Source organism: Aedes albopictus, chromosome 1 (assembly GCF_035046485.1).
Source record: "Aedes albopictus strain Foshan chromosome 1, AalbF5, whole genome shotgun sequence".
NCBI lineage: Eukaryota > Metazoa > Arthropoda > Insecta > Diptera > Culicidae > Aedes > Aedes albopictus.
Genome location: NC_085136.1, coordinates 19,190,720 through 19,205,688, shown reverse-complemented (window position 1 = coordinate 19,205,688; position 14,969 = coordinate 19,190,720). Strand labels below are relative to the sequence as shown.

The 14,969-nt window shown below is 38.1% G+C and overlaps 1 protein-coding gene across 1 annotated transcript in view; it reads right to left on the bottom strand.

Moving 5' to 3' along the window:
• The window catches only part of LOC109433624 (uridine phosphorylase 1), a 115,239-nt gene that overhangs the window by 71,197 nt on the left and 29,073 nt on the right, over nt 1-14,969 (bottom strand). The window contains exon 2 of the mRNA XM_019710064.3: nt 11,936-12,325. Coding sequence (XP_019565609.1) covers nt 11,936-11,985 — 50 coding nt within the window. The 5' untranslated portion in view covers nt 11,986-12,325. The remainder of the gene's footprint in view (nt 1-11,935; nt 12,326-14,969) is intronic.

The window sequence follows — 14,969 nt, the reverse complement described above, 5'->3', positions numbered from 1 at the left end:
TCGTTTTTACTCCTGTGTGACGTTTGCTCCCTAAAGCCACCTAATGATGGCCCGGCCAACCACAGTACGTTTGGCATTAGACGGTTACGCTTTTGTGACGACGTTTTTCAATGAAATATGTTCTAAGTGTTACGTCTGTTTCTCAGTGATTTAACTAAGCCAAAACAAATCGTTTCCATTAAAAGTTGTAACAAGTAATTTTCTCTGCTTCGTTGCTTTTGTTTGTTTCGAAATGATCTTCTTTCGTCGCATCATAATCGAAATAATCCCGAATAAAACGGTATCATACATCAATTGTACAGCGTATGGTTTAGTTACGATTCATGCTATCATAAAGTGGATTATACATCGATGATAAGACAAATCACTCCGACGATAGCAGTTATATTTTTTGGAACTTTGATGATACACCGAATGGATTGTTAAGATTCGTTACCATTCAAAAATGTTTTGTCGAACAAAAATTTTGGAGAATTATACATGTTATAATCATTATATCATCAACCTTATAATACGGTGAATAATAAAAACAAAACGGAAATATTTCACAAATCTACTTTATCGACAGGAAAAAAGCACACCCCTGCGGGCACTTGTCGGACACTGTCAAGTTCAGCTACGATTGCGTGAATCATTGTTTACTTTCACGGCGATTTTTATTTAGGTGATGATCGGGAATCGAACAGTGAGATTGCCGTGATAAATTTGTTTTGGTACTTCTCGTGTGATGTTTACGCACTGCACCAAATGGAATCAGTGCTCGCGGTTGGCTGAAACCCAGTGATATTCTAAAGGCGAGCGGAGGCGAGGCAGTAATATTTTTCTTCACGGATTGATTTAGAATGAAGTGGAAATCTTTGCATGTGTATTCATGAACAGTGCAGTGACTACTTTTCGGCACTGTTGTATGAATGGCCAATTTGATGAATCTTTGACACCCTTTTCCACTGTAAATTATATGAGTCTGCCGGAATTCTATTCCTTTTATGCTCAGACACGTCCTACAGTTCACTTATGATGTTATTTCTTGCAAAACTTGAAAGCAAAGTACCAGACCGAACTGGCCGGGAGCTTGAAAATTTGTGACAGTCATCACGGTCTGTCCTGGTCTGTCGGCCTACTGAAACACCTACTTGATCAGATTACAAGCTAATGCACGTGAAAGCCCACTTGCCTGTTTTCTCATAATGTGTTTGGTTAGCAAGTAAAGGTGATAATCGATTGGTGTTTTCCGTAATTACAAAAAACTTTGTATGCAACTCGTTGCAAAACTCGATTTTTTCAGTACTTGTTGTATTTATCCAACTGTATAACTCGTGCTGGAAAAATCATCATTTTGCAACTTGTTGCATAAATTAGGCCAAACATGTCTAAAGGTCCTATCTGCAGAAGAGAGGCTCTCTATGGTTTCCCTCTCTTTCGTTAATATCTCAGCTGTTTATTTGTATTATGATTGTCTCCTTGCATTGAACGATAGTCAAAACAATCGTCTTTTGATTTGTACTGCAAAAATTGTTGAAAAGTGTACCATTTCTTGGCAATAATTGAAAGAGAACGTGAACAAAGAGAGCCTCTCAAATGCAGATAGGACCTATTGAAATGTTCGGCCTGAAATAACTACACTGAAATAAATTTTGTTGTCGTTTCCACCGAATCCATGGTAGAATTAAGAACTGTACCAACAATTTTCAACCGAATGCAAAATTCTGTTAATTGTACTGAAACATTGTCAATATTACCATGCGTGTATTACTGTTGACTAAAAACATTCTTGGTTCTACTATTTGGGCATTGTAATTTCGACCATGTAGACTTGAATGTTGCGCGTCTTAGATAAACATGGTCAAAAATACAATGTCAAAATAGTAACATCAAGAATGTTTTTAGTCAATGGTACTTCACGCATGGTAATATTGACAATGTTTCAGTACAATTAACAGAATTTTGCATTCGGTTGAAAATTGTTGGTACAGTTCTTAATTTTACCATGGATTCGGTGGAAACAACAACAAAATTTATTTCAGTGTACATGGGAATAGACAAAATGATCGAGACAGGCAAAATTTTCACTTTTCAAAAAGTGTTCAACTAGCTGTAAAGTGCATCAAATATTCTTAAATTTATACTGTAAGTTCATCAATTAGATGTGTATCAGTGGTTCAAAATTAGAAAAGATCGGACCATTCTCCACGAAGTTATAAAGATTCTTGAAAAAGATAAAATTATCCGATAGCCAACTTTGAGCTGTTATCTCCGGATTCAATGAATCGATTGAAATGAAAATTTGACAATTTATGTCTTATATAGTGAGCTATGAAAAACCATTGACTAAACTTAATATTTTTAACACGGAAGAAAATTATAACGATTAGATTATTTTTCTAATAAAACACCAAATTTTCCAAAATATCAACATCGTTTCAAAATTCAAGATGCAAATTATAGTTCATTTAATTTCCCTCTAATCTATATATATATATATATATATAAATGAATTTTGTCTGTCTGTCTGTCTGTCTGTCTGTCTGACCGCTATGGAATCGGAAACTACTGGACCGATCGGTATGAAATTTTGTATGTGGGTGCTGTCGGGGCCGGGGAAGGTTCTTAGCTTGGTGTAGGATCTCTCCGGTCTCTGGAACGGGGGGCTCCCATACAAATGACCTTGCAAGGAACGTCCCTATCGAGCTGAACGTCAAAAACACAGTAGGCAGGCAGTACGATGTTTGCCGGGACAGCTAGTTGACTTATATAAATGTGTTTTGGAGGAGAGTAACAACATAGCCACAAATAAATCGAAAATGTTTTAGAATGCATATTAAAAATAGACCAATTTACTAAAAAATCGTGAAAAATTAAAATCGCTATAATTTTGTCTCTTGTTAAAAATTTCAACATAAGTCAAATGTTTTCCAGAGTTCATTATATACGTCATAAATGGTCAAAATTTAATTTCAATCGATTCATTGAATCCGGCGATATAACAGCTCAAAGCTGGCTATCGGATAATTTTACCTTTTTTTCAGAAACTTTATTACTTCGTGGAGAATGACACGATCTTTTTCAAATTTGAACCACTGATGCACAACTATTTGATGCACTTACAGTAAAAATTTGAGAATATTTGACGCACTTTTCGAAAAGTTACAGCTAGTTGAACATTTTTTGAAAAGTGAAAATTTTGCTTGTCCCGATCATTTTGTCTATCCCCTGTATATAGGGCTCTTCTATAGCGCAGGAGGAATGCAGCCGTCTTGCATTGAAACACAATTCGGAGTAGACCAATTAGGATAAAAGATTGTTAACAAAAAGTTCGCCATGCAAAACACAATTCCAGAGGCTGATGCACCTGAAACATATACAGTTGATACTAACTTGGGCAACCGGGAACATTTTTTTTGTATTGCAATTGTGAATTCGTGATGTTATATTTTATTGTGCATTTGTAATGTTCTATTCATTTTTCGTAATGTAAAATAAAATAGAGCATTTATTGGGTTCCATTATTGTTGTCGTCATAAGGCATCCAACGTGGGACAGGAACCGTTCTATTTTTTTTCATTTGTAACAAAACATCCTGGAACACCCCTCTTGAACCCTCCTGGAACGCTTCTGAAATCTACAAGAATACCCTTGGAACATCCCTAAAATCCCTTGGTGAGACTTCTTGAAAATCCCCGGAACACTCCTCATAAGGAATCCCGTAGAGAATATCTGATGGAATCCTTAGAGGAATCTCGGATTGAAGTTCAGCAGGACACCCTGAAGCCATATAAGAAATCTCAGAAGGAATTATTGAAGAAATCCCTAGAAGAATTCGGGAAGAATTTTTGAAAGAATTCTATCTCTTATATTCCGGCACGAATACCCAAAAATCTAAGAATAAATCTTGGCATAAATTTATATTCTTTCATATTCCTTCACGGGAGGAATCCCTAATGGAATAACAGCAGGAATTTCGTAAAGTTCGATCGCTGAAGGAATGCCGAATATAATAACTAAATGAATCGTTTCAGGATTTCTAAAGCAATACCTGCAGATATTCCTGAAGAGATCTCAGGGGCAATTCCTACTGCACTTCCGGCAGGAACATCTGCAGAAATCCTGGGAAGATTCTCGAGAGGAATGCCTGAAGAAATTTAGGAAAGAATTTATCTCATTTCTTCACCCAACTCTCTACCCTCTATCATACCGTCTTCCCAGCCCTCTATCACAACCCTCTATCCTACGCTCTGTACTGACCTTCAACCCTACCGTCTACCCTACCATCTACCCTACCGTCTACACTTACCCACTACTTTTCCCTCTACCACCCTGTATCCTATCCTTCACTCTATCCCCTATCCTTCTACTCATTCAGCTCGATCGATAGATACCCATATTGTATGGTAACATAGCTGAAACTACCATTCCGTGGCCGCCATCTTGGATAATGGTGCATCATCCTGGATTTCATAATGGCGTCGAATATCGTTTTTTTGAGTTCTACTCATCAAACCCGATACCCATATACCTAGATGATTTCCATACAAAATAATCATGTTTGAGGTTCAAAATCTCTGTTTCTAGCGATTCGATTGTGATGGAATTTTGGCTGCAACCTCAAAATAACTAGAATTTTAGCAAGTATTATAAATCATCATCATCCGTGTAAATGTTTACATTTACTTTTCAAATTCAAATAAATATAAAGACACTATTTCCATACAAAAAGTGTCTTTATACTTACTTGAATCTGAAAAGTAGATGTAAACATTTGAATGTATGATGATTTATAATACTAGCTAAAATTCTAGTTATTTTAAGGTTGCAGCCAAAAATCCGCCACAATCGAATCGACAGAAAGAGAGATTTTGATTCTCAAACATGATTATTTTCAGATCAAGTACCACCTAACACAAACACCTGACCATTTTCTGTTGAGTAATTCGAGGCTCAAAATACTGTCAGCAAAACCGACACCACAGCTCCTACGGAATAGTTACGAATTATGTAGTGCAATCGATCACCGATGAGTTCTGGCATATTTAGATGCGTGAAAGAATATGCTCCAACCATCGGGATCTGAGTGTGGAGGATCTCAATTTGATGGTTGGAGGAATAGCACGAAATCGGTGTCAGGCCATTTGGCCGAATGCCAACGAAAGGATCGTTGGGCCGAATGCCGTTTGACCGAACCAAGGATCGGTATATTCGCCTCACTCCATTCATATTCACTCCTCTTTGCTGAAGCGAATCGAAAAAGATGCAGCAAACGGATAGTCGTGATCAAACACGCAAACCCATCACCAGTTGAAAGGCGATACGCAAGTTGGTTGACATGGATATTCGTTGCCGTTCGTTACAGTTTGGATCGCACGCGAATGAATGAATGGCAAATGGTAAATAATGCTGATGAGCGATCGAAGTGGCTATTATCATACGTAGAAAAGAATTTCTGCATGTGATGCATACATGTTCACTGTATTGTTGTTGAAATGCTAGATTAGCAAAGAAAATAATTCGAAAACATCAAAAATTCGCAAGCACAACATCAATCGTATCACTCACGAATCGCATCACCGCTCGATCACTTGCGATGCGAATGTGGACGAATGAGTAATTTCCAAGTGTGGCTTCCCACCGTTCGCCGGAGTTTGCTGCAGTCACTGACAAGCATACACACAAACTAAAGCGACAACCGTTCGCTGCTGACTGTATTCGAGTGTGGAAGAAGATGAAAAGTGGAAATCAGGAACCCTGGACCGAACTATGATCAAATAATTACAGAGGTAAAGACGAACTCCGGGTTACATTCTAACTGCCACTATGATCATCAGAAATGTTTTATTCTTTTAATCATAGGCTATTCTTTCTAGTTTTACCATTGAAAAGTCAATTGGCGGTGAAACATTGATTTTTTTGTCAGAGATTTATCCTTCTTTGAGTCATAGGCTGTTCTTTCAAGTTTTACTGATGTGAAGAACAGCATGCTCATTGCTCACATGAGTTCATCATTAATTTTTCGTCCAAACGGCATTCGGCCAGAACCCGCGAAATCAGTGAATCCGTTGACTGTAAGAAAAACAGTACCAGGATGAGATGGGCGAGTTCGTCAAGCGCTAGAAGTACGCACAGCATCACATTCACAACAATAATCACAGCAAAGAACGACTCTAAAATCATCGTATATAGCAGTAAACCCAACGGCATTCTACATGGTGGCTCCAGAGAGGATCCAAGAATCCATCCAGATTCACGGGTTGGAGGGGGGGAGGGGGGGGGGGGGGGATTGCAAAACGTGACAACCCATACAAAAAAAATATTGAGGTCCCATAAAAAAGTGTGACATAGGGGGGGGGGGAGGGGGGTTGAAAATAAACGATTTTTGCATGACATAATTTGTGTATCACCCCTTTGGGGGGATGTTACGATGAAGATCTTCGCCGTCATTGTCCCAACAACTTCAAACACATCCCCATCAATCATTACCTCAGCACTAGGCATGCCTCTATCCCTACCCGCAACCATGTACTTAGTCTTGGTCGAGTTAATCGTCAAATTTATCCATGGGGTCTCCCTTTCAAAGGAGCATAAGCTTCCATAACTGCTCTACGATCGATGCCGATAAGATCAATATCGTCCGCAAAGCTGAGAAGCATATATGCGCAATCGTGTGATGTTAGTGCCATTCCTTTGCACACAAAATCTTCTAACTGCTCCTTCGAGTGCAATGTAAATTTGAAAGAGCATCACTCTGCTTCAAAGTATCCAGGGTCATAAACGAGGTAGACCCTTCGTCTGTCCATCCAGCGTTATGTATGCACTTAAAACGGAATTGCTCAAGTAATTTTCGTTCAGTGCATTATTTTTCCGTGACCGGAATGGTCAAGAAATTTAACGTTTCGTTTCAGCTCCGTACTAGGATCCGGAATAAAGCAACGCTTGATCATTTATTCAGCGATTCCTTGCCTGAATTTTCCACACATCAAGATAGCCCAAGAAACTTCTTGCGATCTGCGTACTACCCAGTACACGTATCAATTTAATTAGATTTGTCGGAAAACCATGTTGTGCTGCGCTTCCAGGATATATGCAACGCAACTCTATATAACTAAAACAGTAGGTTTTATGGCTGCAGATCAGACTTTCAAAATAGTTGGGATGATACAGATGATCTTGAAAGTATCTTATAATGCCTCTTGATTTTCCATTGGTTGTAATAAACTGTAACATTCTATGATCCAAACTGAACACCACTAAACTCACCAGAGTTCTTAAGTGAAATTAAAATGAATTCCTTTGTGGAATTCAAACGAGAGGAGCAAATCATAAGAGAAATTTAGGTGAATACATTAGAGAAATCCCGAAGAAGACTTGAGTGGAACTTCGATGAATTTCTGTTAGTAATTGAGGTGAATTCATGAGAGAAATTCTGGTGAACTTCTGGGACGAAATACCGATGAATTTATGAAAGCAATTCTTGTGAATTTCTAGGACGAATTTCATTCAATTTCTAAAAGAAGTTCCGTTGAATTCCTGAGAGAAATTCTGTAAATTCCTGTGAGGAATTTCAATGAATCCCACGAAGAATTCAGGTGAACTCCAGCGAGGAATGCCGATGAGTTCCTGAGAGTAATTTCGATGAATTCCTGAAGGGATTCCAGTGAATTCTTGAGAAGGATTGCGGCGAATCCCAGATAGAACTACAAGTGCATTCCTGAGAGAAATAACAGTGCTTACTCAGAAGAATTTCGGTAAATTCCTGTGAATTCACGAGAGGAATTCAGATGAACTCCTGAGTAAAATTTAGGTAAATTCTTTAGAGCAATTCTGGTGAACTCTGGAAAGGAAGTCCGATGAATTCATTATAGGAATTCCGGTGAGTTTCTGAGGTGGAAAAGAAAAGAAAAGAAAAGAATGCAAATTACGTAAAAAATTCCTGCGAATTCGTGAGAAACATTCTATCGAATTCCTGAAAGGAATTTCTGCGAATACCTTAGAGAGGAATCCAGGCAAATTCCAGAGAGGAATTCCGACGAAATCCTGAGAGGGATTCCGGTGAACTCTTAAACAAAATTCCTGTGAATTACTGAGAGAAGTTCTGGTGAAATCCTGAAAGAAATTCTAGTGAATTCCTGAAAGGAAGCCTGGTGAATTCCTGAGTGGAATTCCAGATAATTTCTGAGAGGCAAATTCCTTGGTAAAATTCTGGCGAATTCCGGAGCTAAGTTTCACCACGCTCCCATTTCACCTTAACAAGAGGCTTAGCTACTTGAGCCGCAAGTACACAGAGCCAAATATTCGACCAAAGGAATCATACTGAAAATTCGATCGAGTCAAACCAGATGTTTGCTCCTTTCGTTCATTTCTAGTCAAATATTTGACCCCATGTTCCTAACGCCTCTGGTTAGTTTATCGTTTGTCCAAGTCACTGATGAATGCACTCTTCTATAGGGTGTCCCAGAAAGTATGGGCACAACTTTGCAGCTCTGCCATTTAGGAATAGATGCATAAACAAACTTTATTTTCACACATATCCTGCCTTAATATGTCAACATCAAATGCCAATCATTAAAATTTGCATTTCACACTTTGTTTGAATGCGGTAGAACATTTCCTGAAAGACCTTTTAAAGCGTCTGCACAAATTGCTATATTTTTCAACAACATCGCTTAACAAATTGTTTTCTACGCATGAAATTCAGCTCGATAAAAATTTCAAAAAATATATCCGTGTATTTCTACATGCGTATCTACTATACAACCCTAAGTTCGAATTGAAAACATATACTTTTGAACCTGAAATATGAATTGAAACACCAAAATCGATATTTTTGACAACCCGTTTTTCTAATAGTTGAAAACAAGCTTGTGAATATATATCACAAAATGCAGAAAATTACATTTTAATTTCACTATAAGTTTAATAAATGCTCCAGCTTTATGAAGTGTAGATTGAATTGTTTTTATTCTCGTCAAAACAGGTTTTAAAACTCGAATGTCTGTGGGCATATCTAATCCAGAAATAGAAAAGGCGAATTTTTCAGTTTTCTCAAAAATATGATTTACCCGTACGCACAATCAAAACATATTTTTATAAAAAATTTCAATCAACCATCTGAGGAAACATGTTTTCGAATGTATCATGTGAAAAAAATTCGAAAAAAATGTTTCGAATTTGGATATTTGGCAAAACCGTAAAAAAGTAGTTTGTGCAGAAGTTTTAAAAGATGTTTTTCCATTTTAATCATTCTGCATATAGAAACCATTTTTAATGTATAAACTCTTCACAGGTATCAATTAAAATACTCTGAATAATATTACAAAAATATAAAAAATATTGTTTGTTAAGAAAATGATTGTATTTTTGCTATACAAAGTTGTGCCCATACTTTCTGGGACACCCTATAAGCAGTTCTCCGTCTCAATCTCTTTCTCGCTTTTCCCTTTAGCATCGAGATGTGGAGAGCCAGCTGTAATTCCAATTACGATACTGAAATAAATACATATTATAAAGCCTACTAGATCGTTTTCGTTTCTAGGAAACGGCGGTTGTAGGAAGCAAGGCTCTTTCTTGGTTGGACTACACTTTGTTAGAGTTCTCCAAAACGAGGAGCCGACTGCGTGGCTGACATCATGGTTTAAATTGCGCAGTTTTACCGTATTCTTCGAAATTGCGCGAGTCGTGCCGGCATTAACGTATGTAGAGTAGTGATACTTAGTTGCCGCGAAAGCATGTTTGCAGTTGGGTTTTTCCTAGCTTTGTAATATTAGCCCTACTACTGACTGATGGTAGTGCACTCCGATTCAGCACGTTTTGATAAGACGACACGTTCTGAATGGGAAAATCCCATCATATGCATTACATTGGATAGCAAAACATTTTTGCTATGATTAATAACGATATTGAAAATTAAACTCATGATGAGTTAGAAAAAAATAAAGTAGGCATACTGCTAACAATCAGCAGAAGACTTTTTGAACTGCAGTATGCGATGATTTGTTTGAAAGCCTCCGTTGGGGATGGTTCATCATGCGGTAAATAAACCGAACAATAGGTTGAGGTTTCCAAAAGATACATCAATTGTGACAGCGCATACATCTTTAATGGTTAATCTTGTACCGACTTTTCGAACCCTCTAAGCAGAATACCCTCTTCGAATGAGTGTAATCAGTTTCGTACCTTTTAATTCCGCCCTATGTCGCTTATCCTGTGACAGATACGCGTATTTCAACTACCACTTGTAATCTTCCTCAGTGTCAGTTATCCACGTGGATAACTGACACTGAGGAAGATTACAGGTGGTAGTCGAAACACGCGTATCTGTCAAAGGATAAGCGACATAGGGCGGAATTAAAAGGTACGAAACTGATTACACTTATTTGATGGTTAATTCAGATACGAGTGTAGCAACTATTGCGTTGTTGACAAGCACACATGCCCGAGGCATGACACGCGAGTTTAACATTTCATTTTTACTGAAAATAGCAAACACCGGGTTCACAAGGTTTCCTAGACAGAAATTACCCTTACGAAGTAAGGTTCTTGGACTAAGCCGGAGCAGTTATCTATTGTCCCTGAGTTTGTGCAGATCATCATGAAAGATGGGCTAATATGAGCCGTGATACCCATATCCATACCCAAAAGGTTAAGACTCAAGCTGCATAGAAAAATTTCGTCTTCGACAAAATTGTTCAGGAAGAAAACCGCTTTGATTGTGATGAGCAAATGTTATGTCGGAAACTAAAGAATTCACTCTGTTTATTTATCGAGGTAACGTACTGCCGTGAGCAGCATAGTTATCCCATGTTAATAGGGATTTCCATAGAACATGGGACAACTATGCTGCACACGAGGCAGCGTATTTGCAGACAAACATCCTGCTAACGCCACTATCGCCCACGCCCCAACCATATTATCCTGGTTAAATATTTACAAACATCGAACAGTAGTGAGTGGGTACAGGTCAACACAGGCTAGTCATCGGCCACCGACCGTCATGCAATGACGGCCACGGCTGGCTAGGTATACAGTGAACTCTTCCTTACGCGATATCGAAAGGACCACCATCGAGTAAAAAACAATCGATATCCTATGCTTAAGCTTGATGAGGAAATTAGTTCGGAGAATACAACCGCAGTGACCATGATTTACATCGAGTTGAAGAACATCTTGCTAGAAAAAGTTGACTATAACTGAACCTCGCATCTGACGTCAACGAGCCTTTCAAGTTTTCAAGTGAATGTTACTAATCACGCATCACGAAAAGGGAAGGAAACAAGCAAAATCAAGAAACTGTCGCCACCCCTTTGGAGCAGGTTTTTGAACATAGGACAAACGCAACACCGAGAATCGAGGATAAATCACGTACACCGAGGTGTACCGCGTGATTCACATGGGGAAAATGGGAAACCATTCTCTCTCATTCAATGTACATATCGGGTTTATCAAAATTCGAGCCACGTGTTCCATCAGGCATTTCAATGGCATAAAGTATATTATACTTTAGCAGAATCCGTTCATTAACGAATCGATGGGTGGATCCTATTGATATCCTTGTCAACAATCAACAGATTACTGGATTCAACTAGGCTGTATCACTCTGTGACTGTAATTAGCACATTTTTAAGGATTTAGGAAATGTTTCGAAACTAAAGCATGTGCTGATGCACATACGTTCCATTGTGTTCGGCTCCGTAAAGTGCAACGAGCCATTGAGCCAAACAAACTTTAACGAGAAACGTCGCCTACTGCGATTGAAATTAATCAGTCCCGTTGAAAGTTAATATTGGACTTCCGCCCCATAAAAGCGAAACCGTCAAATTTCGGCACAGACTGCTTTGACCTTTCACTTTCTCCGCCACCCAAGTGTCACCGAAAGGGGCGTAAAATAAAAATAGGACACCATTACTCCCCCAGAAAAAAAAAACAGAAAACAAAACCCATTACTTACTCATCTCGTTCCTCTTCCGACAGTGATGGATGGTAATTCCAGGCCGACATCTTTGCTGCTTCTACAGAGGTCCTTCTACTGTTATTAGGCTGTGTCTATTTATCACCAAATTTTGTTCTCCTTTCTCACTACAACGCCTGCTGCGACGACCGCCCGGAGTGGGTTGATATCCTTTGCCTACCACACGTACACGACGTCACTACCACTGTCGCGTCACGTCGTTGGGTCGCTAATTCAATTAGGTACTACGAGGAACACACGCGCGTAACGATGGAACTTCTCTAGGCTCTGCTAGGATACACACTGTTTCTTCTACAACACTGACACAAACCGAAATTCACTGCGGGACTGATCCTTGATTGCTCTCCTGGGGGTCGTTTCCGAAATTTCCTGTTGAAAGAGAGAGAAAAGTGTAACGATTAGCACTTAATGACAATGCTCCCAGTGTAAAAATAGAATAAATATTATGTTTATAGATTCAATTTTGGTTTAAAATTCAATTCAAAATCAGTTTTCATATTTATTTCTAAATCTCCACTCAATTCTCACATTGATATATGAAGTCACAGTTCTACTTCTCTCAGCTTCGATTCTTAAAGCTTTAATTAGTACAACTTAGATTCTCACAACTTCAATTATCAAAACTCTAGTTCTCACAGCTTCAATTCTCACAACTTCAATTCTCACGACCTAAGTTCTCACTTTTTCATTTCTCAAAACTTCAATTCTCACGAGTTCGTTCTCACAACTTCAGCTCTTACGAACTCAATTCTCATAAGTCCATTTCTCACAGCTCAAATTCTCACAACTTCAATTCTCACTACTTCATTTCTCACGACATCAACTCACACAACTTCGATTCTCAAATCTCTATTTCTCACAGCTTTTATTCTCACAACTTCTAATCTTACGACTTAATTTTCGCAACTTCAATTCTCACAACTCCATTTTTTACAGCATAAATTCTCGAAACTTCAATTCTCACTTTTCACTTCTCACAACTTTAATTCTCACGACTTTATTATCACAATATCAACTCAAGCAACTTCATAACGAAGATTCTTAAACTTCAACCACAGACAGACAGACGTAACACCTACACAGCTAATCGCGTTCGGTAATTTTTACCGAAATCTCAACAGCTGAGCGTTCGGTAATGGATTTTTAACGAATTTCTGTAAAAAAAATACCAAATTTCGGTAAAATGTTATCGTTTATCTGTCAAACTCTAACGAATTTCGGTAAAAGTTGCTACCTTTACCGATTTTTTCCTGTAAAACAAACTTAACGGTTGAGATTTCGGTAAAACATTACTGAAGTCGGTGATTTTTTCTAACTGTGAGAACAATTCTCGTGAAAATCCATCGCTGGGTGCTAGTGTGAAACGTCAAACGCACGGAAAAACAAAGTGAGCGCCTCTGGTAGTGAAAGCCACAACTATGAACAATTAAAACGATCGTTAAAAGCATGGTTAATATAAATCGCCAGTGTTACGTCTGTTTGTCTGTACTTCGACTCTCATTTTTTTTCTCACAATTTCAATTCTCACAATACCATCTACCACAACTTCAATTCTCACAACTTCATTTCTCACGACATAAATTCTCACAACTTCGATTCTCAAAACTCCATTTCTCACAGCTTCAATTCTCACTTTTTCACTTTTCACAACTTCAGTTCTCACGACTTCATTATCACAACTGCAACTATTACGAACTCAATTCTCACAATTCCATTTAGCACAGCTTAAATTCTCACAACTTGAGTTCTCACTTTTTCACTTTCTCACAACTTCAATTCCAATCCAAATGAAATCCAAAATCCAATCCAAATCCAATCCTAATCCAACCCAAATCCAATCCAAATCCAAATCCAATCCAAATCCAATCCAAATCCAATCCAAATCCTATCCAAATCCAAATCCAATCCAAACCCAATCCAAATTCAATCCAAATCCAATCCAAATCCAATCCAAATCCAATCCAATCCAAATCCAATCCAAATCCAATCCAAATCCAATCCAAATCCAATCCAAATCCAATCCAAATCCAATCCAAATCCAATCCAAATCCAATCCAAATCCAATCCAAATCCAATCCAAATCCAATCCAAATCCAATCCAAATCCAATCCAAATCCAATCCAAATCCAATCCAAATCCAATCCAAATCCAATCCAAATCCAATCCAAATCCAATCCAAATCCAATCCAAATCCAATCCAAATCCAATCCAAATCCAATCCAAATCCAATCCAAATCCAATCCAAATCCAATCCAAATCCAATCCAAATCCAATCCAAATCCAAATCTAATCCAAATCCAATCCAAATCCAATCCAAATCCAATTCAATTCCAATTAAATCCAAATCCAATCCAAATTCAATCCAAATCCAATCCAAATCCAACCCAAATCCAGTCCAAATCCAATCCAAATGCAAACCGAATCCAATCCAAATCCAATCCAAATCCAATTCAAATCCAATCCAAATCCAATCCAAATCCAATCCAAATCCAATCCATATCCAATCCAAATCCAATCTAAATCCAATCCAAAACCAATCCAAAACCAATCCAAATCCAATCCAAATCCAATCCAAATCCAATCCAAATCCAATCCAAATCCAATCCAAATCCAATCCAAATCCAATCCAAACCCAATCCAAATCCAATCCAAATCCAATCCAAATCCAATCCAAATCCAATCCAAATCCAATCCAAATCCAATCCAAACCCAATCCAAATCCAATCCAAATCCAATCCAAATCCAATCCAAATCCAATCCAAATCCAATCCAAATCCAATCCAAACCCAATCCAAATCCAATCCAAATCCAATCCAAATCCAATCCAAATCCAATCCAAATCCAATCCAAATCCAATCCAAATCCAATCCAAATCCAATCCAAATCCAATCCAAATCCAATCCAAATCCAATCCAAATCCAATCCAAATCCAATCCAAATCCAATCCAAATCCAATCCAAATCCAATCCAAATCCAATCCAAATCCAATCCAAATCTTATCCAAATCCAATCC